At 34.0% G+C, this 24512-nt stretch overlaps 1 protein-coding gene across 5 annotated transcripts in view; it reads right to left on the reverse strand.

The window, feature by feature from the left end:
- LOC145263129 (uncharacterized) overlaps positions 1-24512 on the reverse strand; it is a 340479-nt gene that overhangs the window by 92877 nt on the left and 223090 nt on the right. For all 5 annotated transcript variants that reach the window (XM_080120072.1, XM_080120075.1, XM_080120074.1 and 2 more), the window contains one exon: positions 7663-7786. In XM_080120072.1, coding sequence (XP_079976198.1) covers positions 7663-7786 — 124 coding nt within the window. The remainder of the gene's footprint in view (positions 1-7662; positions 7787-24512) is intronic.

Genomic DNA, 24512 nt, shown 5'->3' on the forward strand with positions numbered 1-24512 from the left:
TGGGTAGCAGAATCTATCATAGCAAAAACTGACCTCATGAGGAGGCGAGTAAATATCCAGCATTACATCCTCTTTTATGAGGAGGGAGATGAATTTATTGCTTATCAACTGACCAAGGGGAAAACGGAACACTTATCATAACCTGAAGGCTGAGTAGTAACAATTTTTTTTTGTTTTTTTTTTTTTTTATCGTAGAATAATATTTCTGGTATATTTGATTTTGGAACAATTCATTTTGAAATGAGTAAAATCTAAATTTTTTTCTTAGTGTCATAAAATAACCATGAATTACATTTTTGCAATAAGGTTCCTATTCATTTGCCTCCCCACGAGGGCAGAGTTAGACACAAGGTCGGTTTTAAATGTGGGGAAAATCCAGCTCCCCAAAAAAGGAGCACTCTGAATAGGAACAAAAATTAAAATTGCCTCAGTCTAGAAGGATTTCTCCTCCACTGATTGAGGTCAGAAAAGGTGAAGTGTAGTATCAGAACAGATACTACACTTCGTTCCTGTTTCTGAATTTTTTTTTTTTTAGATGAGGATTGATTATTTGTATTACTGTAATTCTTTGGACTATGGTTCTCATCTTGAGTGTTATTTTCATAATGTTACACTCTTCGGAATGTTGACGGTTAAATTATCTGCATGGGTAACACTAAAAAGACAATTGGGAATTACTTAGGATTTCTACCCAGTCATGGCTGACAGAACAAGTTCATCATATCTTTATGGATTAAATAAAAAGTTACGCTCAAAATTCCATGCAGATTTCCGAGGTTGGAGGTTACATTGACCAAAACATTGTTAAAAATAACACTCAAAGATGAGAACAATAATCCAAAGAATCGAAATAAGACCTACTTTTTTGCATTTAATCTTTGTTGATCAAACGATTTAATTTTTTCAAATGGATGTGAGATTAAAGAACGGAGCAAGAATCTTTTTTCTTGGAAATATGAGTTTTATGATAAAATGGCATTAACAAAAAATAAATGACCTCTTGTTAAACTATCAAGTCACAATTGGAGGGGGAAAAAATGTTAATATTGATGCGTCATGGGAATTTGTAAAACTATAAAGATGAGGCTAATAAGATGAGAAGCACTAACACCCACCCTCTCCATCAAGTTGAAATAGATCCAAAGGTGACTTGTAGATTAAAGTGAACGTGGGTGAAAGACTTGGACAATGTACTTAACAAAAAAAAAAATCTTTTTTTTTTGGCCAAGAGATTTTAAAGAAAAATTTAGATTAATTGCAATGGAGCCAAACTGTAACAATGCTATCCTTTTTTTTTTTTTTTCAAGTAAATTCGAGATATTGCACAAACATATTCGATTGAAAGAATATTTAAAAAAAAAAATAATTCATTCTTAAACTGAGAAGTACTTAGACTTTTCCATAAAGTTTATAATTTTAAAGAAAAATTTTAGATATTAGCAGGACCCATGTAATGGTTGGTTGGTTGTTTTACGGCATATCAACCTTTTTCAGGTTATTTAATGCCGAATCTAGTTATTTTGAGGAACGACTTTCAATGGAGTATATTTTTTATACATCAGATTCTATTTAACCCATAGTTGGGACCCTAACAGGTAATACCACTCCGGGTCAGAGTGGACCTGGGAGCAATGGCAATTAAAGGGTGGCTCCACACTCCCCAAAGCCCGCAAGGTGGGGCCTTACCATCGGATATAGTTTTAGGTCATATCCAGGACCCCCATGTAATGAGAAATATATTCAATCAACAAATGTTTTGATAAAGCTGATATTTTTCTGGATGGTGCAAAAAATTATTTTTTTTTGATAAAAGAACCAATAACACACAGCAAATGTGAGTTTATAACATTTCTATGAAAATAGTGTACATTATATTTGAAACATAGAACTGACCTAAATGAGATAAATTTTTAAATACTAATAAATACTAAGAAAGTAATATTGTGCTACATAGTTCAGTATAAATAAAATCACACCGTAAGAGACATTTTTAATTTACTCCTTCGGTCCAGCAAGACAATGTTCTTTTGCACCCTATTTCTTTATGTTCTCTAATTTACATCTTTCTAACTGTTTTCTTCAGTGAAGAACCACTTACGAGTTTCTTTCTCACACCATTACAACTATGATTATATATTATTATTCTGATATTTCAAAACGAGGCTATCTCAATGAAGGCCGCTCTCATATTCTTGTCCAGGTTTGCCAGGTTAGCGTTTTAGAACCAAATTTCACAAATTTGGTCTTTTTAAAGCAATTTGGCATTCAAAAATGGTATTTGGCCCTTTTCAAAGTTTAATATAGGGAAGGAACAAACAGAATATTACTTATATATAAATATATATATATTTCTGTAGAAATATATTTTCTTATTATATATCAATCCTTATTTAAGAAGCTCAATGTAATTACAGAGCAATATATATTCTCTTTCTCTCTCTCTCTCTCTCTATATATATATATATATATATATATATATATATAAATTAGTGATGGGACGATTCCAATATTTTTACCAATCCTGATACAATTACCGATTCTGTTCCAAATTCCTGGTTCCAATACAATTATCAGTTCTGATTTTGATTCTTTATAAATATCTAAATATTGTGAAGGGTTTCCCTTATATTGACCAAGGACCAATTGCAGAACAGATACGAAAAAGGCAAACAAACAGCCGGATGGGACAGCGAGAATTTTTTAAAACTAAAAAAAAAAAATAAAGATAGAGACAATATTCGTTTGCGAATCTGAGATATTACGATCTAGGAAGTATATAAGAAAAGTTCTCTCGGAATCTAAGCGACGCAAAAATCCTTTCATGGACATACACAAATGCGCGCACCTATTTTGCCTTTTATGTATTAGATTTTACGATATCCAAAGGATAACCATCGTTACACAGGGTCTTAGTGATAGAGTTAATCTCATCATCCAGATAGAGATTTGAACAAATCATTAGGTCCCTATGTGAAAGGGTCTTAAATTAATTTTTTGTTTTTTGGGACAAAAAGAGTACTAGCATGTATTAAGACTTGAAAACATAGGTTTACGATAAACAGAAGTGAAAAATCTTAAAAGAATTTTAGAAACAAGTACATCCAAAAATGGAAGACTGGAATTTTTTTTTTTTTTTTTGCATAGGCATCACCACTTATCAAGGCCAAGAGGTCACTCGAGGATATGGGTTAAAGAGTGTACAGTAGAAATTGGATAATATAGTAATCGTTAGTAAATGGAAATTCGGTAAATTTGTTAAGTGGAACGGCTAATCAAGAACTAATTTACATTAGACTTGAAGACAACCATATTGTAGTCAGTTGGAAAGCAGGAAAATGGAAGACAATTCCACAGGCGTGCAGTTCTAAGAAAGAAGCTTTGTTCATGGAATCTACGTTTAGGTTTAGGCACAGATAAAGAGTGGGGGGAATTATTAATAGTGTTTTCAGCTAAACGAGTGTTTCTTCTGAAAGTTTGGTGAGGGGGGGACCATAGACTGAAGCTCAGTCGAACACTTTCCATGAAAATAACTATACAGCAGAGACAAACTCGCAACATCTCTTCTGTGAGATAGAGGTTGCAGGAAGAGAAAAAGGCATCTCCTATGAGGCTACAAAGTCTATTTTGAACTCTTTCAAGGCAGTACAAGTCCTTTCTAGCAGCACCTGCCCAGATATGGCAATAGTATTTCATCCTTGGACGTACCTGGCTCTTATATAGATAGAGAATTGCATCAGCAGTGAGATATCTACTGGATCAATAGAAGGATCTCACCATTTTTCCAGCGGCCTTGGCAACAGATTTGATGTGCGAGTTCCATTTAAGATCAGGAGTAAAGGTCAGAAGCTGAAAACTTGAGGCCTCCTGAAGACGAGAGCCATTCATTTCAATTGATGCCAGATGTGGATCAGAATGTTGATGATGTAAAGATAGAAGCTTGGTTTTAGATGCATTAAAAGTAACCAGCCACTCCTTTCCCCATTGTACCACATGCTCAAGATCAGAGGAGAGAGAATCGGAGAGAACTTGGTTGTTTACTGTCTTAGATGTGCTACCATAAATAGTAGTGTCATCAGCATAAATGTCTACAAATGATGTAAGGATGTGATTTGGAAGATCATTAATGTAGATTAGGAAAAGAGTTGAGCCCAGGAGGGACCCCTGAGGGACTCCAGCATTAATAATGTGAGCTTCTGATTTTTTCCCATCAACTACTACTCTTATGAATCTATCAGAAAGAAATGATTTAATAATTGAGAAGACATTTCCAGCTATACCATAGCTAGAGATCTTGTGAAGTAAACCTTTATGCCATACCCTATCAAAGGCCTTAGATATGTCAAGAGCAATTGCCCTAGAAAGGTTGCTTCCGTCGAGAGATTCGCTAATCCTATGAAATATAACTAAGCACATCTGCTGTAGATTTAGCAGAACGGAAACCATATTGTGTGTCATTAAACCTAAGAACTGAATGAATTAAGGGCCACAAAAAAGCGTCCACTTTCGTTTCATTGTCAAACAAACAAAAAGTATCGTCAACATAACGAAAAATCTGGTTTTTGAGAACCAGATAATAAACTCTGTTCATGGAAACCCACAAAAATGTTTGCCAAAGCTGGTCCAAGGGGAGAACCCATGGCTACACCATCAGGTTGTTTATACATAACATCATGGAAACTAAATTTTACCAACATAGTAGCGAATTTCATTAATTCAAGAAGGATATTTTCAGGAAATAGGGGATTCGCTAGATGACTGCGATATAAGATATCAGCACATGCACTAATAGTCTCCACAAGTGGGTTACAAGACTACAAATATCAAAATAACACATAAATTTGTCAAAGTAATTACAGTTTTGCATAAAAGAAAAGGAGTCTTTAATGCAAAACGAACTATAATGTTCCAAAAATCAGGTTTTAAAATTGTTGAAAGCCATTTGGCTACCTTATGGTGGGAAGACCCAATCATTGATAGTATGAGTCTTAATGGTACACCATCCTTATGGGTTTTAGGTAAACCATAGACAAAGACAAATAGAACACAAAAGTCTGATCAATTTTGGAATGGTAGCAGAAAGGACCCCACTTTTTACCTATTTGACATTTTTGGAACTTGGTCTCAATTGATATGATGGAATCATGTGTATCTACCGGACCTAACCATGGTTATCATTTTATTACATGAATCTTGATCAAGTATGACGACCCCGGAGCCCTGTCAGGTTTTGTGATAACTTATGATTTATTCTGGCGAAGTGCATTAACTGTACAAATGAGAGGAGCAAGCTCAATTTATCTTGGATGAATGCTAATAAAGAGTGATGGAAATGATCGTGATAGATAGGATACAATAAAGGACGGAGGGGGGGGGGCAGGTCAAACAACATACAGTGTGAAAATGATACATAGAAACTTAGTAATAGATGGGTAACTTGGGGAGCTAATTCCAAATTGTGACTAATAAGAACAATTAAAATTTTTTTTTTTTTCAAGCATAACTCAATCCCAAAACTGAGGAAAATTTTAGGATGTATTTTATTTGATTAAAATATACAGGAGGAGAAAAAAACAAATAAACATAAAGAGGTTGACTATATTCCAATTTGAGGGTGACCCAGAGGTTCTGTTTGTAGGGAGAAGTATTATTCCTTTTTAGGACCACTCCACTTACCCTTGATATTCATCTTATAATGCTGAATGTTTAAACAAGGGGCATTAAGTACGATTTTTTGGGGTGTTTGATATAACTAGACCATGGATTGAACCAGAAACTCTGGGCCCATTAGTGAACACTAACCATCATTCCAAATGGGCCTTCTGAGATTGAACCGGGGATAAATTGATTAACTAATTTAGATTTAATGTAATAAAAGACGTGGTAGATAGAAAACAAAAACTTTACTACAACTTTATTATTTATGAGAAAGAAGTTGATTCAGAAAAAGAAAATAGAATTGACTTGGCTTTACAAGCACGTCTTCATCACTATTTGAGGAAACGCTTTTGAGCCTCGTTTATTTATTGCGGACTGTTATCCTCATATTTAGTTGTTGTTTCACAACGTTTCAGACAACTATTCCTCTGGCCTTCGTCAGGTGCTAACCGCGACAGGATAGGAACTTCAAATCTCCTAACTGCATCCTCAGCATCTGAATCTCTATGGTTCCAAGTGAGCATTGTCTGAAGATAGCGGTTTCAATCCTACCCACGGCCGCTCAGAGGTTTAGTTGGCCAAAACGCGATGAGACGACAACAACTATGGAAGGCAGTAATTGCTGAGGAGATTTGGAGTTCCTATCCCGTCATGGCTACTATCTGACGAAGGCCAGAGGAATAGTTGGCCGAAACATCGTGAAACAACAACTAAGAGATGAGGATAATAGTTTGGAATTAATAAGCATTCCAATTAATTAAATAATACTTTTCTCAGCTCGCAAAGTCAACAGCACATCTGTTGATACTTCTTAATATTTATATATTGATTTTGAAAAAGCACATTTTATGAACCAACTATTATTTTCTATTGTTGGATAAATTTTTATCAATCATAAAATAATTTTTTAATGGATAACATTTTGGAAGAATGAATATAGCTACAGTGTAAATGTTATTTATAAAAACTAAAACAAACAAAAAAAGTTTTTTTCTTTGTGATTAAGTAAAAAAATTTTTTTTAAATCTAAATTTAAGTAAAATACTATTTTGAACCAAAAAAACGGTTCCATATTTAGAAAATTCCATTTATTTTTGACAGTCACAATAAAATCCTTCCTTGTTTTTGAATTTTTGAGGTGAGGATTGATAATTCCTATTATTTAAGTTATTCGGACTATTGAATGTTATTTGCATAAGGTTTCGGTTGATGTAACCTCCAATTTCAGATTTATCTTGTCCATGTGAGGATTGAAGCTTCAACCGCTTCTGGAGGTTTTCTACCCAATTATAGCTGACAGAACGAGAGCATGCTATCCCAGTGGTTTAAATGAAGGATTCTGTTTGAAATTCTGTGGCAATACCCAAGTTTGATAAGAGGGTTGGAGGTTACATCAACCAAAACATTGTGTAAATAACGCTCAAAATGAGAACAGTAGTCTGAATAATCCAAAATCTTTCCTTGTTTTTCTCTAGTAAAGTAGTTAAACCTAATGATTTTAATCTATCTGTGAAAACTTGAATTCAATTTTAGTTCATTAGTTTACAGAAACAAACTAGTTTTTAATTAATTTGATTTAAAAAAAAAAAAAAAAAATCAATTAAATCTTTCTTTGTCGAAGAGTGCGTTTTATTAAATTTCAGATTTAATCAGAACCCCTCCATGCTGCTTCATAGTTTACTCAACATTACACATTTTAAATATATTTTTAAAAAATTTACTTCAAATAAATATTACAGCCCCCCCTCACCTCCAGCATTTTTCTACCTATTTTTTTTAGAGGTGAGAAAAAGATTTTGAAACCAATAATAAAGCCAACCATAACCATCATGAAAATCGATTAAAACATACCAAATTTAAGAGAACCATGCTTCAGTCCAGACTAAAGATATGCAGGGATAGGTAGGTAGGTAGGTAGGTAGGTAGGTAGATAGGAGGAGGAGGAGGGGTGAGGGAACAATATGACCTCAAAACTTCTTATTTACAAACGATGATCTCATAACTTACCCGTTTTTTTCTTGCTTTTATGTCAGTCTTTTTCTGCTCAATTTCCTTTTGCATTTCTGCATACCAAAAGTCCACAAAGAAATGGGAATCAGTATAGAATTTCATACTGTCTTTTCCATCCTCCCTGAAAGACAACAATTTTAATTCTTCATTTATTTATTATTATTTTTTTTTAATTTGAAATAAAAAATATCAACAACATAATGCAATTTCAATTAAAGCACCAGGATAACAATTTCAAATGACCAGAGTTTTCTGAGGAAAATGCAGCATTCATGTGCTGGTCAGCTCCATGCATCACATCTGGTTTAGACTAGAAAACTTGCATAACAAACATTATTTGATCAATCATGCTTTTCATTGACATTAACAACCTTTCATTTTGATCCTCTTTTACAAAACAATCGGTAATCATGGACAAGATGGCCTGGGGATTTCTCCCACGGCATTAAAATCAACAGTCTATGTTATTTCTGAAATGGCCATTTCCCTGTTGACTGTGAGATGTTGTTGGTCTTGCGCAGTTCTAGGAGGTTCATCTTTCCAGGCTTTGCCTTCTCCCCTTTGAGAAGGAGTTAGTTTGTTGCTAATCACCTGAGGTGCCTCTATGAGATAATGCTGACAGGGCTGTTCAGGGACTTTTATGCAGGTCATACTGCGTCTCCTTTTGAATCTCACTTTCCGATCCTCATGTCACATTTCACTATGAAAGAGATATAAATACCAAAGTACACAAGCAACCACTGTTATCCATATCAAAACTACTAATGACTAGCAGTAATAACTACTCAACTTCTTTCCCTCCTTTTGCACGTTTCTTGGGGCAGACTCTTTTCATGCTTCGTAGTTGGAAACTTGCATGGCAAAAGTTTGAGCGATCTTGTTGATCTTGTGCTAAATACCGTTCAGCATCATGCAGTCCTAGTAGGAAGATCCCAAGGTAAAGTTCCTGGCTAATAATCTACGGCCTTCATTCTGTCTTGAGAAACAATGGATATCCACTGTAAGGGTGCATGTGCCTGTAATTGTGAAACAAAGGCTGTACAATTTCCAACCACACCTCTCCTGAGTTGCACTGTTTGATTCCAGTGGTAAGGAGAAATCTACAACTAGAAACAATCCAGGATAAGCAGAGAACACATACAGCACCTGGTGTTTCCAAATAGTCACCCATTTAGTACTGACCAGGTTCAATGTTGTTTAACTTTGGTTGGTGTGTCAATGTGATTATGCTGGCTAATACATCCACAAAATCCCTTTGTGTATAATGATGGGCATCCTAAGTTTTGAATTAAAAGCCATGTTTAATTTCAGAAGAGTTTCCAATGGGTAATTAATCTGTACAAGTGCAAGAGATGAAAAAGAGTTCTCGATCGGCAGCCGATCTCTACAGGTTTTGAGCTGTAAAATTCAGCAGACAAAAAGCAAAGATCTTTCTTGTATGGACACAAAAAAAAAAAAAAAAATATGTGCAAGAATTCTAAAAATCCAATATTCTTATGGAGCAATGTCAGTTTCTGATTGGTTGCTAGCAAAACATGGCTCCATCTGATTGGTCAGTTCCTATTGCCAGTGTCTATAAGTAGAACCTTCCAATTTTCTTTAATCATATCCTCCAATTCAAAAATATTGCAACACTATGCATCTGTTGTCTTACATCGGCAAAGTGTCCTTGTTGCCACACTATGGATAATTGGTGCAATAAGACAAGAATGGCCATCTGGTTGTAAAGCTAAGCACCAAACAAAATTGTGAATGAACATTCACATACGTCTAATCTCAGTATAAAACAGTGACAGAAAATGAAAAATAAACTAACATCCTTTTGTCATAGGAGCACATGTAAAGATATTAATCCAGCTTTATGCCTAAGATCATAGCCTAGCATCTGTTTAGAGGAGGAAGTCATCCTCCCAGACATCACCTCTTTCTTTTAGAGATGAAGTTTATTGTCTTTCATTAGGTGTCCTCATTTGTGATGTTTGTGAAGTAAATTCATTCCACTTGCAAAAGGAGGAGACAAACTAGGTAATACTTTGTTGCCTCAGCAGGAGGATATGATGCTTGGGAGGATAGCCTTTTGGCTTTATAAAGATTTTTCTCTTCCCAACAACCTCTTTCCCACAGAAGAGACGTTGTGAGTCTGTTTCTGCTCTAGCATTATTTGCATGACAAATGCTAGTCTGAGCTCCAATCTATGGTCCTCCCTTGCTGGACTTTCACAAAAAAGTAGCCTTCAGTGGTGACTACCTTTGTAAAAAAAAAAAAGGATACATGAAAACTTAGTCTATGTAGATACTTAATGTGTAGATTTATTTTTCTTAATCAATACCTGATATAGTACCCAAGAATAAGGATACCACATTCAGAGAGATGGAAATTTAAATTTTGTTAGATCATCCATAGAGGGGAAGACCTCACATAATATTCTTTATTATTTTTTCTTTTTAAATGAAAATCAGTCCAAACAAGGCATGAAGCCACTTGATTTAAGGAGCTGGAAGAATATCTAACCTAATTAAATCCTTCTTAAGAGAAAAAATCCAGGTTGTCCCCGACAGTTGTACATCTAAACAATATGATATAAATGCGGGAGTACCTTAGGGGGTCTATCCTTGGACCTTTATTATTTCTAATATTCATAAATGACCTCCCTGATAAAATTGTCCGAGATGGGCATATTTGCTGATGGCACCACACTTTATAACAGGCACGAGGGGGAAACAAATGAACACATATCTAAGGAAATGGCAGGAAGACTTCCAACGTAGTGGAATGTGGACAAAAAATGAATCACATTCAATGCTGCCAAGACTAAACTTGTTTCCTTCAATTATTACAAGAAACTTTCTCTGCCATCAATAGCAATGGCCCAAAACATTACCTGGAAGTACTTCGTTTAAACTCCTTGGCCTAACGTTCACAGAGAATATGAGTTGGAACAGATACATTGAGAGCATTGCCAAGGCTGTTGTGAAGATGGGCTCTCTCTACCGTGCTAGAAAGCTACTTATGCCTGAAAGTATCCTGTACCTCTATAAAGCCACCATTCGCCCATGTATGAAATACTGTTGTTACATTTGGGCTGGTGCATCTCCCACTAGTCTCTCACTCCTGGATGGGGTTCAAAAGAGAGTCGCCAACCTGATAGGTTCTGAACTGTCATCTAGGCTTCTGCATTTGTCCCATCGACGAAATGTTGTATCCCTCTGCTTGTTCTATAAGTACTTTAATGGTGAATGCTCTGACGAACCACAAGCACTTGTAACCCCCTCAACGTAAATATCTCTGATAAACCCGACAAGCAGCTAAATCCCACCCCTTCATAGTAGAGATCCCTAGGTGTAAGAAAGCCTTCTACTCCAATAGTTTCATTCCCAGAACTGCTGGATTTTGGAACTCCCTTCCGGGATTCTGCTTTCCCAACTGTACTGACAAGTGTAATGTGAACAGATATCTTGCTGCTCATCTCCCTCCATAATATCCCTGCTACTTATGTCCCTGATATTAACCCCCTACATCAAAGTGGCACTGTGCCTCGTTTGGGGTGAAAATTAAAAAAAAAAAAGCTTCAAGGTCTAAAAGTAACCATACCAATGATAAGTGTTAGATGAACAGATTCTAACATAGAAAACAACAATTCTTCTCTCAAAAATATTGCTTGCAGAATGTGAGAACTAAAAAACAATAAGATAAGCCATAAACAATGTTTCTGACAAAGTGGAAAGAATTGCTGTTTTCAAGGTTTGAATCTATCCATCTAACACTTATTTATCATTGACTAGTTTTTTTAGCTGACAATCCATCCATCTGATTAACCTTTATTTGGACCTTGATAAATGGGGATTTAGTAAAAAAAAAAAAAAAAACAGCAATTGATGACAAAAGTGCCATGAAAACGCTGCAAGTTTTTTTTTTTAATTTTATTTTTATTTATTTTCATTTTTTTAAGTGTTTCCTGCCATGTTAGCTAAATGAAAATATGTTGACAACAAAATTCCTGGAAGTTTTGTCAGATTGCAATGTTGCAAAACTTTTTTTTTTTTTTGTAATAAAAAAATAAAAATAAACTTTTTTTTTTTTGTAATAAAAAAATAAAAATAAACTTTTTTTTTTTGTAATAAGAAAATAAAAATAAATTTTTTTTTTTTTTTACACATTGGGATTTTTTTTTCCTACACGATTTGTATTAATGGATTCTTATTCTCATCACTAATTATGAAGATAACACTCTAAAGCATTGGATAACAACTTGTACACATTAATTTTTGGTAGATCACGTATGAAGAACAAGACCCACTCACTCGATCAACTAAGGAGGAAAATAGAGTAGACCAGATTTCAAGCCTTAGTCTAGAAGAAAACTTGTTCATAAAAGAATACAACGAAATACAATCTTTATATCAATAAAAGTGAGAATGTGTGTGTGAGGACTCTTCTCAACCTATATACTCAATGAATATTTGATGAACAGACTTAAAATTTGATATATAGGGTATTCAGACATGTAGAAAACTTTTTAATCAGGTTTCATCCGGAAAAAAGGGCTGCTAAGAGGTGAAAATTGAAAAATTGGTACTTGGGGGATAATCAGATTTTTATCTGTTTGTCAGCTGTTTCGAATGCGCATGCGTGAATCGTTCACATGACGGATTACTTATGTTAAGAATACGTAGGTTTGAAAACACTTTTACAGATAGTGTCAAGCTCGCCTAGTGGTTATCATACTTGACTCGCTGTCTTTAGGTTTGGTTTCGATCTCAGTTCAAGTATTTTGAGAAGGGAACTGTTTTGAAAAAAAAAAAAAACATACTTGCATGCACAGGTCTCAGTTTCCATTTTTCATTTTTTTTACTTCATTTTTGTTTTTAAAAGGAATTTAACATTACATTTAATGCCTACAGTATTTCTATTCACAATAAATAAGAACTGTGCCTTAATTAAAATATAATATTTATGCATATTTTATGATCGGGCAATGCTGGTCGGCCTGCTAGTATAATATATAAATGAACTTTGTAGATGTGGAGCAAATACATTGCCAAAACTGATGCAAAGAATGTTGGTTCCCTCTAGACTAAGAGAAAATGGCTTACACCTAGGAGTATCCTCTATCTCTACAAAGCCATCATCTGCCCATGCGTCTGAGCTGATGCATCTACCCCTAGTCTCTCTCTTTTAGAAGAGTCCCAAAAAGTCACACTGTCAACCAAGCTCCAACCACTATTCCATCACCACAATATTGAATCCCTGTGTCTGTTTTACAAATACTTTAATGGAATGTGCTCTGATGAACTCTTTTTACCTGTGCCTCCTCGACTAACCTGTCAAGCAGCAAAATCTCACCCATTCACTGTAGAGGTGCCTAGATGCTGAAAAGCCTTTTACTCAATTCTAATAGTCTCTTGCTTTAGACTGCTAGACTTTGGAATTTGCTTCCTACTTCTCTGACCATACTAACACACAGAAGTTTAAATGTAATCCAAACAGATACCTTACTGCTCAACTCCCCACAGTACCCTGTTAGATACAGTCTTAAATATTAACCCCTTACGTCCAAGTTGCAATATGCCTTGTTTGGAAGAGAACAAGAATTTAAAAAAAAAAAAAAAATACTAGGATATTGATTTTGAAAATTATCACTACCATCAAAAACATGCATTTTGGCAAAGTTCAAAAAGAGTTATCTCTGGAACCCTTTGAGAAAAAGTTCCATTGAAAGTCTAAAAAAAAATCTATAAGTGTACCAATTCAAAAGAAAATTTGTGCCACTCAGAAAGAAACCATTTATTGATTTTTTTTTTTGCACAGGATAACATGTGTACATGATAACACGTGTGTAGGATAACGTGTGTGTAGGATAATGCGTGTGTAGGATAATGTGTGTGTAGGATAATGTGTGTGTGAGTGTACATGATAGAGATATACTGCTAGAATATCTACTAATTTACCCAACAAATATCATATTTTATCCAAAATTTGCCATCTTTAAACTATTGCTATTAGTCCAAAAAACAAGCTGCAAAACAAGCTGCATATATTTAATCTGCATGTTTAGCAACACACCAACAGAACTTGCGGATTCATTTAAAAACGAAAGGCAGCCGATCGAGGATAGGTGTTAATGAGATTATCAATTGGATGATGAATAATATGAAAGGATTGGAAACAATGGGTGAAATAAGCAGAATTTTTTTTACATTGGACTTGAAAATAACCATGTTGTCAGCTGGGAAGCAGCCCCGTGGTATTGTGTTCTACAAGATGAATTTCTAGGGAATAAATTTTGTTCATGGTAGTTTCGTTTGGTTTCAGATAATCTACCTTGTGTATGAATACATTTTACTGATATATATATATACATGAATAAATTTTACTGGTGTATATATATATATATATATATATATATATATATATATATATATATATACCAGTAAAATTTTTTAATCTTGTATGTTTGTGCACACTGACATCATCCACTAGGTAAATCCTTTGTGACATCACAAAGGATGACGTCACGAATAAAAATGATTGAAGAAAAAATCGTTAATGACATCATAAATACTGTAACAACAAAAAATTGACATCAACCATTAAAACAGAAACAGATAAACCGTGGCCATTTGAGTAACAGTTTGCTTATGTGAACGATCACATATATACCAGCAAAAAAATTTTTTTTTTTTTTTTAAATGTTCCCTCCAAAAGAGGATATCATGAACATATTATATATACTGACCGTAAAGGAGGAGGTTTTTTTTTTTTTTTTTTTTTTTTTTTACACAGGCATCACCACATTATCAAGGCCCAGAGGCCACTCAAGGATAAGGGTTAAAGAGTGTACAGTAGAAGTTGGTCAATATAGTAATCATTAGTAATGAAAATTTGGTAAATTTAATAACTTATATGGAACGGCTCATCAAGAACTTATTTACCTTAGACTTGAACACAACCATATTGTAGTCAGCCGGAAAGCAGGAAAACGGAAGACAATTCCACAGGCGTGCAGTTCTAAGAAAGAAGCTTTGTTCATGGAATCTATGTTTAGGTTTAGGCACAGATAAAGAGTGGGGGAAATTATTGATAGTGTTTACAGCTAGACGAGTGTTTCTTGTGAAAGTTTGGCGAGGGGGGACCATAGATTGAAGCTCAGTTGAACACTTTCCATGAAAATAACGATACATCAGAGACAAACTCGCAACATCTCTTCTGTGAGATAGAGGTTGTAAGGAGGAGAAAAGGACATCTCCTACGAGGCTACGAAGTCTATTTTGAACTCTATCAAGGCAGGACAAGTCCTTTCTAGCAGCTCCTGCCCAGATGTGGCAACAGTATTCCATCCTTGGACGTACCTGGCTCTTATATAGATAGAGAATAGCATCAGTAAAACCTTGGAGCATGATACAACAACAGAATAGATAGCGCACTAGTCTTTCTCCTCACCTTCAAGGGAGAAAGTAATCCTGGGAGAATTATACTGACCCCCCCCCCGCCCCCCCAAAAAAAAGAGGAATGCCTGGGAGGAATGTATCATGACGTATGAAACTATACTATACAGAATTAAATATGCATAAATAAATAATGTTAATAAAAATAGACTAGGTAAAAAAAAAAAAAAAAAAATTTTTAAACCACACACACACACATTCAATTCGTAGTGTAAGAAGCATAAAAACGATATTGTTTTAAATTTATTATATTTTACTTTGATATTTGAGCAGTCCTCTGCTTTGTTAAAAAAAAAATGTAGTGAAATTAATATAAAATTAATCAAAATGTAAGACGCTGTGAGATTACTGGAAATTTTATCTTTGGGCTGCATTCTTACTTTGCCATAATGTTAAGAAGTTCACATGAAATCTTGCAACTGTTTGGCATAGAAGAATGTGGTGTGTGTGTGTGTGTGTGTGTGTGTGTGTGAAACGGCACTAACACTTCTTGGGTTTAACCGGCTTCCTCCGAAGAAGGAAGTTCCATGGGAGTATGAAATTCACAAGCGGTCCACAGTTGCATGTATATCCCGTTAAGAGAGATGACTATGTTAGGTTTTTGCAACTCTTGTCGGGAGTTTTCAACGTCCTCCTACATACAGCACCTAAAATGCCCAAATTAGTCACCCATTTTAGTAATGTCCAGGGTCAACGTTGCTTAATTCCAGTGATCTGACCGGAAATCAGTGTGTCAACGTGATTATGCCGTATAGATATGCTGGGTGTTTCTATATTTAAATAATGAAAAAATATTGAAGTTAAACTAAAAACAAATGGTAACTACGTAATTGCCATGTTGCAAATAATAACATATCCAAAAATTATGGAAAACCATAAGGCTTAAATTAATCATGGAAAAAGACCTTTGAAAAATCTAGCGATTTCATTTCATAATCTTCCGATTCGAATTGGAGGGTTAACAGGCGAGATAATTAAGTTTTCAATTTCTCGGAAATCTAATGCCAAAATTCAATCAGTTACTTTATAAAAAAAAATTAAAAATTAAAACAGCTACAATAAAGTTATTTTTTAAAAATTCATAAATTATGTAGATATGTTATGTTTTTGTTTTCTGAATAAATTCTGTCTGCTATACATGGTGTTTCAACCTAGTTACTTCCCCTTTGCTTATGTCACATGACCCATTATGTCCGCTTCAGTGCGTAACCTTTTTTTATCCTTATCAAAATTGTTTGCCACGAATAATTTTCTACCTTATCATTTTCTTTAATTTTTGGATATGTTACTATTTGCAATATGACAATTACGTAGGTACCATTTGTTTTATTTGAAATTTAATGTTTTTTTATTTAAATATAAATTTAATTTTTAAACACGTGTGCATTCGTACCAACCAGCATCAACATCAAAAGCAACTGATTTCAATATATGTATCAATAAAAACAAATATTTGGGTGTAGGAGAATTGATGAATAGATGAAAAACTGAAAAGAATGTATGAACAGAAAAATAAAAATAAATCTATTATATAAATCTCACCTGTTTGTTTAAATGTATGTATGTATGTCTGCCTAAAACTTTTGACAGAAGCAGCAGATTTTCATGTGATCAGTATAGTTTTGAAGCTCGACCTTTCGGATGAATATCGAAAAAATTGGCTAAAAATATAAATTCCTTCACTCTTAATTAGGCAGTTTTCTACAAGGAGGGGATCGTTTTTTTCGCCGATATTTTCTAAAGTCATGCCCTCTTTTCGATTAGCTTTAATTTAAACCTTTGCCACTTCCGGTTTGGCGATGGACGCAATCACAAAGATGTCAAGTTTTTTTTTTTTTCCACATTCTTTTCCACCTTCGTGGTATGGGTTCGAGCCTGCCTGCCTGCCTACTACCACTTTTTTTTGCTCAACACACACTTCCAAACACCTGGGTAACGCCGGGCACCCAGGCTAGTAGTATATATTTCACAGTTCGAGTAATTTTACTCATTTCAATGGATTTTTTGACAAAGAGCAGAAGACTGCTGAAAATATCCAAATAAAATTTAATAAATTAAAAATAATACCGTTTGTATGCTTCATACCTCACTGATAACATTGAAAATACTCCTCTAGAAGTATACATGGAATAAAATTACAAATTAATATACAATGGCACCAAAAAGAAAGTCCACACTTGTCGCTTTTTCAAAAACTGCAAATTTAAGCTAAATTGGATGTAACTGTTCAAACAACTTATACCTCATTTGATTCGCGTTTTATTCCTCTATAATTTTACCTATTCATATTTGACTTTTAATTGAAGTATCCTAGTGTTCACGTCTGTTTAAAAAATTAACTTCATTTAGTTTATTGAATGTTAGTATATTATTTGTCCCGGTATTAAATGAGATCCTGTGAATAAGGGGCTGATGTTTTTTTAATTAGTAAGGTTTCTAGTAATCATATATATATATATATATATATATATATATATATATATATACACACACACACACACACACATTTACATACAGACACACACTAAACTGATTGTAGAGACCTAGAATGTCTAATTAATACACACACACAAGAAATCAAATCTTTCTAAATCAGGATAGAATCGATTCAAGACAGCATATCTTGAACAAATAGTGTACTCAATATACTATTTGGATAGAGCTGTATCAATAATAAATATTCATAAAATGTATTCAGTTTAAATGCTTCACAGCAATTGCACAGTATTACTGATCATCAGAAGTGTCACCAACTGGTATCAAGCGACTGATATGATGATTGGTGGTGCTCTGAAACTGCAGTAAAGTCTTAAATGCGAGTACATTTCACTATTAAGACACATACACACACAAACCATACATATAGCAACATGAACCACCACCGATAACATCAAATGGAAAGGTGACCGTGTTCTATGACAAAGATCTACAGGCGGGCAGATATATAAAAGACAAGGCCATCAAGCCAGACATTGCGATATAGAACAAGCCTGAAAAAACTGCATTTATTATTGATGTCACTCTCCCAAATGACTATGACCTTAATAGAGCTGAACGAGAAAAGGTAATAGTGGGATAGATTGCTGAAACAATCTTTCACTTGGTGCTTGTATCACTAAGTGAAAGATTCTTATAGAATATTGAGATAACCTGCCCCACTAAACCAATATCAGGACCTCAAACATGATTTAAAGATGACATGGTCTCTGAAAGAGATAGACATTATAACGGTTGTGATAGGAGCAACTGGTTAAGTGAAAAAGAATCTTAAGTAGCTGGAAACAATCCCTGGAAAACCAAGCTGCAATGAAATACAGATTGCAGCCATAAAGGGAACAACATCTATTCTAAAAAGAGCCCTCGGATATAAATCCAAATCATAATGAAATCAGGAGTTAGCTTCCTTGATCTATTAAAAATTTATCAAGTAAAATAAAAAAAAATACATCTATAATATAAATCTCATCTGTCTGTTTAAATGTATCTATGTATGTATGTATGTTTGTATGTCTGCCTAAAACTTTCGACAGAGGCGACGGATTTTCACAAGATCAGTATCGTTTTGAAGCTCAACTCTTCGGACGACAAATATTGAAAAAAATTGGCTAAAAACATTAATTTCTTTACCCTCAATTGGGCACTTTTCTACAAGGAGGGGGGGCGCTTTTTTTGCTGATGTTTTCGAAAGTCATCCCCTCTTTTTGATTGACTAGCCTTAATTTAAACCATCGTCATTTCTGGTTTGGCGATGGACTCAGCGGCAAAGATGTCACTTTTTTTTCATGTTCTTTTCCTCCTTGCGGTAAAGGTTTGAGCCTGCCTGCCTACTACTACCACTCCCCCCCCCTCTCAATGCACATCCATAAACACCCAGGCTAATGTACAATAAAAGAATTTTTTTTTTCTTTTCCCTAATAAGAGGTTTTTTATTAGAAAGTTTTTTTTGTTTTTTTGTTAACTTTTTGGTTTAGCACTTATATCAAAGCCAAGAATCACTCCAGGATAAAGATTGAGGAGAAGAAAATGATTGCCAGCCAAAAGATGACGAACATTATGGAAGTACTAATATTGATCAATGGCATGAACTTGATGACTTATGGGGTTATTAGATATCAGATAACCAAGTTGTAAGCATCAAGGAAGCAGTCCTTTGATAATGTGTCACATGGGAAATCATTACAAAGAAGTTCTGTCTGTGAAAATTCCATGTGACACTAGGAAAATGGTGAGAGGAAGGAATTATGTAACAAGACACGGTAAGCTTTCAAAAACACATCACGTGTAATGAACCACTTAATCTTAAATGATTATTCATTACACATGTTAGATTAATTAAAAATGGAGCAACAAAATAAACATCTTTGTTATATCGATTTCATAATACAAGCTCATTCTGTTAAAGTACTTCACCATGCAGAGACTTGCAAACCAACTACTTCTAATGCTAAGTTATGGCATGCATTTTAGAATAAGCAGAAAGTAGTGTTGGGACGATTAATCCGAATCCGAAATTGGAAAATTCGGAAGATTTGAGGGTATCGGAATCAGTATCAGAAAAATTTATGCTTATTTTCCGATGCCAAAACGATTTTTTTAAGTGTCTTTTTTTTTTTAATTGATTTTATTTAAACCAAAATCTTCCCTTGTTGTTAATAATGATAAAATAATAAATATTTATCGATTTTAAACTACCAGTAAAGCTAAAATCTTCCACAAGTGTATTTTGATGTTTAGGAAAATATTTGCATATTTAACATGTGTTTTTACGAAAATCGAGGGAAATAACAATTTTATAGTTAAATAATTAGAGATTTATAAAGAATCGGAATTGGTAATTGTATCAGAATCGGAAATTTAGCACGGAATTGGGAAAAATATTAGAATTGTCCCATCACTAGCAGAAAGTGAAATTAAAAAAATTAAAATCCCATAGTTTAGCTATCACTATTTCTAACAAAGAAATTTAAATACTTGATCAATTACCAATGAGAAACATTTTATCCTAGTCATCAGAAATGGATCAGTATGGTATGCTACTATTATATCTCTCAGTTTTGTCCCTTGGTCAGACGTTTTTCTTATAGAGTTTCCTCTGACTCGATACCGGCAGGTTAACCGGTGCCCCCCCCTCAATTCTAGCTACCTTTCTAGCCACATGGCTTGTTTTTTTTTATCTCCCATTATCCTTTGGCGCTTTAAGCCATCTCCGTTTTTTACTATACTGTCCCCAGGATGCGTTTGTTTAGAAACATACGATCCTTAAACAGTTAGCATTAAATGCGCATCTACCTTCAATAAACCTGTTTATGGGATTTCCTGTCTTCAGAGTTTTGATTGTTAGTACACGTTTAATGCTAACTGTTTAAGGATCGTATGTTTCTAAACAAACGCATCCCGGGGACAGTATAGCTACCTTTTATTTATTTTTTTTACGTGGGGAGGTAGTGGGGGGGGGCACTACGTAGCAAGGCTCGGCAAACCTGAAGAAGCTTGCCCCCCCACTAATTTTTTCAGCGGATTATTATCAAATGTAGACTAGTCTACTAGATTATGAAAAAAAAGTCAATATTTAAATATTTGTAGGGGCTCTATTTTTAATGCAACATCCTTGTAAATCGATCACCCATTTTAGAACCACTCAACATGTAGTTAGCCTTTTTTAATTTCACTTTTTAAAATTCGAGAAATTTGGCCTAAAAACGTTGAGTGATTCTAAAATGGGTGATTGATTTATGAGAATGTTGCATTAGAAACTGAGCAACCCTACAAATATTTAAATATTGACTATTTCATTTTTTTTTTTTTTTTTTGACAATCTGGTAGACTAGTGTCCATTTGATAATAATCCGCTGAAAAAATTGGAAAAAAAAAAAAAAAAAAAAAAAAAAAAAAAGAGACGAAAAACAAAAAAAATACATGCAGGGGAGGGGGGGGGACTTCTTCAGGTCCACCCACAGCGCAAAGACCACTTGAGGATACAAGTTAACCAGTGTCAGGTAGACTGTAAGAAAACTCCGTGATAATCGGTAATGGTGAAACTTGGGTTTGATTATTTAAAAGGACTCAACAAAAACTTGTTTACATTAGATCTGAAAATGACCATGTTCTAGTTAGCCGAGAAGCTGTCTCACGGTATTGTTTTACAGATGGACAGTTCTAGGAAAGAAACTTTGCTTGTGGCAATTTTTGCTTAGTTTTAGGCACAGATAGAGAGTAAGGCAAATAATTAATAGTTGTTGTAATTAGAGGAGTATTTGTTGCAAATGTTTTGCATGGGTAACTCTAGATCAAAACTCAGTCAAGCACCTGTCATAAAAATAACGATATAGCAGAGATAGATTCACAACGTCTCTTCTGTGAGAAAGAGGAGATAGGAAGATATGAAGGCCCTCGCACACTGAATTTCAAAGCCGGTTTTGTACCTGATCAAGGTAAGAAACTGCTATTTGGCAAACGGTTAAGTGTGACTGCCAATCTGTGATCTCTGACACTTGGAATCACCAAATGAAAAGACGAAAGATTGGCTCTTTGACCAAAAAATCGAAACTGTTGAAAAAGCAAATGAAGCTTGTTGCAACAAATCAGACAACTACATCATAAAGCTACCCATTCTGCTTGCATTAATCCAAATTTCTGGAAGAAAGTGGCATAAGAGATGGAACATGCGTTGTTAGGAATTCTTGTAAACCTTAGAGCATTCTCCATTTGAGCACAAAGAAAGGCTGAGGTACTAACTAAATCATCTTGAACCAGAATGGTAATCCAATCATCAATCTCAATGAATACTTCAACTACTGGAAAGATCACTTTGCTAATCTGCTAAACCACAATCAACATCCCTTATCAAGTGCTCCTATGAATAATGCCGTTCCGATTCCTTATGAGTGTCAAACAACCCCTTCAGCTTAAAGTTGTAGCTATTATCAAAAGTCGAAAAAATAACAAAACTGCAGGTGAAGATAACATACTTGCTGAGATCATCAAACACACTGCAAATATACTAAGGCCTGCCATCCACCACATTATCAACCATGTCTTGAAAACTGAAGTACTTCTCTAAGGCTAGAGTGATGCAGAAACTACTATGCTATAAATTTATTATATTTTTTACTAGAATATCTTGTCCTTTTTTTCCAGTTTTAACAACTAGTCCTTTACTTTTCCATGTTTAAGCTTAACCATATTACTGTTCATGCTCGTATTTTTCTATTGTAATCCATGATTTTTCCAGACTTCCAATAAATTCATTTGTTCCTTGTTTAATTTCAGTCTTATTTAATTGCCCCCATAAACACATATGTAATAAGAATGTACGGCATTCGTCTGCTTTCAATAAAAAAAAAAATCACCCAATTATCTCCCTTTCATTCTGTTTCACTTGTTACTTCTTTTTTCGTGACAGCAGTGAATTAGTAACAACAGTAGTCGCTGAAGCAACGATGTCGCTATGGAAACCAGTCATAAAAAACTTTGCTCACCTCCTTTCATATTGTTACGATTTTGAACACCAGAAAATTCATTATAACTTTTGTTTTACTGAACGAAAATTGAAAATTTTTTGGAGAAGGTGATCTATAAACCGTAATAATTGTTTGAAATTTGGTCGAAAAATGAGTGAGCGGTGAAGCTTTAAAGCAGTTCTAAATGACTAAAACTGCCACTTAGACATCATTCAAACACTATAGTGTTTGAATATATGGTTGTGTGTAAATATTTAACAGATAAACTCTAAACTACTGGTCACATGACACTGAAATTAACAGGAAATAGTAATCATACACTAAGGATGGTTTATAACAAGTAAAATCTTTGTTTTGGATGGGTGAATAACGCGTACAGAAATATCGGCAAATTAAACTGCAAAATGTTCATTTCAACTCGTCAACATTTCTATTACTTTTGTGCATGTGCATATTCATTCATAGTTTAAAGTGGTTTAATTTTAAATCTTTATTATCTTTTTGTTGATAGCTCAAACGGTTAAGGAACATGGCTGGATCGCTAAATGTCTTGGTTTCAATTCTAGCTGATGGCACCCAAGTCATTTAACTTTTGAAATCAGTACTATATAATATCCAGTAGAGAATTGGCTCTGTAATAATAAATACGAAATTTGCACAATTTAAAATATATTTAAGAGTATTTTATAGTGATGGGACAATTCCAATATTTTTACGGATTTCGATACAATTACTGATTCCATACTAAATTTCCGATTCCGATACAATTACAGATTCTGATTCTTTATAAATCTTTAAATATAGTCATTATTTTTCCCAATTACCGTAAAAACTCATGCTAAATATGCAGATATCTTCCTAAACAAAAGAAACACACTAGTACGAATCATCTATCGATTTTAGTTTTACTAGTAGTTAAAAATCAATAAATATTTATTATTTTATCATTATTACCAGTAAAGGTAGGTTTTGCTTTAAACAGATTCAAATAAAAAAGGACAATTAAAAGAATCGTTTTGGCATTGGAAAATATGCACAAATTTTTCCGATTCTGATACCCCTAAATATTTTGATTTTTCCAGTTCCTGAATCCAATTAATCGTCATCAACACTAGTATTTTATGACTGGGCCTAAATATATGGTTTAAATCCTTGGGATACTACTAAATTTGCATATTGCAGACGTGGTCTCTGTTATGTGATATGGCTCAGCAATTTTTGCCTGCAATGCTAGTATAAATTGGTTTCGTGATGCATCACAAAATGTATCATTTTTTTTTTTTTTAAAAGTGACATAGTACATCTTACAGTTTCATTTACTGTAGAGGTTGTCTGCTGCATGTTCAGTAGTGATCGAGGCTCAAGGCAGTTCCTTAAAGTAAACTGTATAAGGTCCTCTAAAAAGATACACTTTGAATTTTAGGAATATACAGTTTTTTTTTCTTTTCTTTCCAAAAAGGATCCAATTTATCCTGAACATTATGTAAGTTCAATCATTAAGATGTTAATTGCTCAGCTGTTTTCTTCCAAATTAACCACTACTACTCTACTACTCTTTCGGCCATCTTAATAAAAATAAAAATAAAAAATTTTTTAAAATAAAAAACAAGAAAAATATGTCTATTTTGTCAATGAGCGATTATGATTCACATGGCTTAAAAACTGTTTTCTTAGTCATAATTGAGTTTTTGTTTTTCTTATCTCGAAAATATGTATTAAAAAAAAAAAAAAAGATAAAACGACTGTCAAGGAAATCTGCATTTTAGGCTATCTCCATCATATCATGTTCGTTTTCAGTAACGGAAAGAAAATAGTTTGTAATAAGAACCAATTAATCTTAAATAACTAAACAAACAGATCTGTTTACTTAACAATTATATAGAATAATTCGTATGTGCATGTATATTAATCAATTGCCTAAGAACTAATTGAGCTTAAAATA

Source organism: Euprymna scolopes, chromosome 38 (assembly GCF_053919585.1).
Source record: "Euprymna scolopes isolate OS-2025 chromosome 38, ASM5391958v1, whole genome shotgun sequence".
Classification (NCBI taxonomy): domain Eukaryota; kingdom Metazoa; phylum Mollusca; class Cephalopoda; order Sepiida; family Sepiolidae; genus Euprymna; species Euprymna scolopes.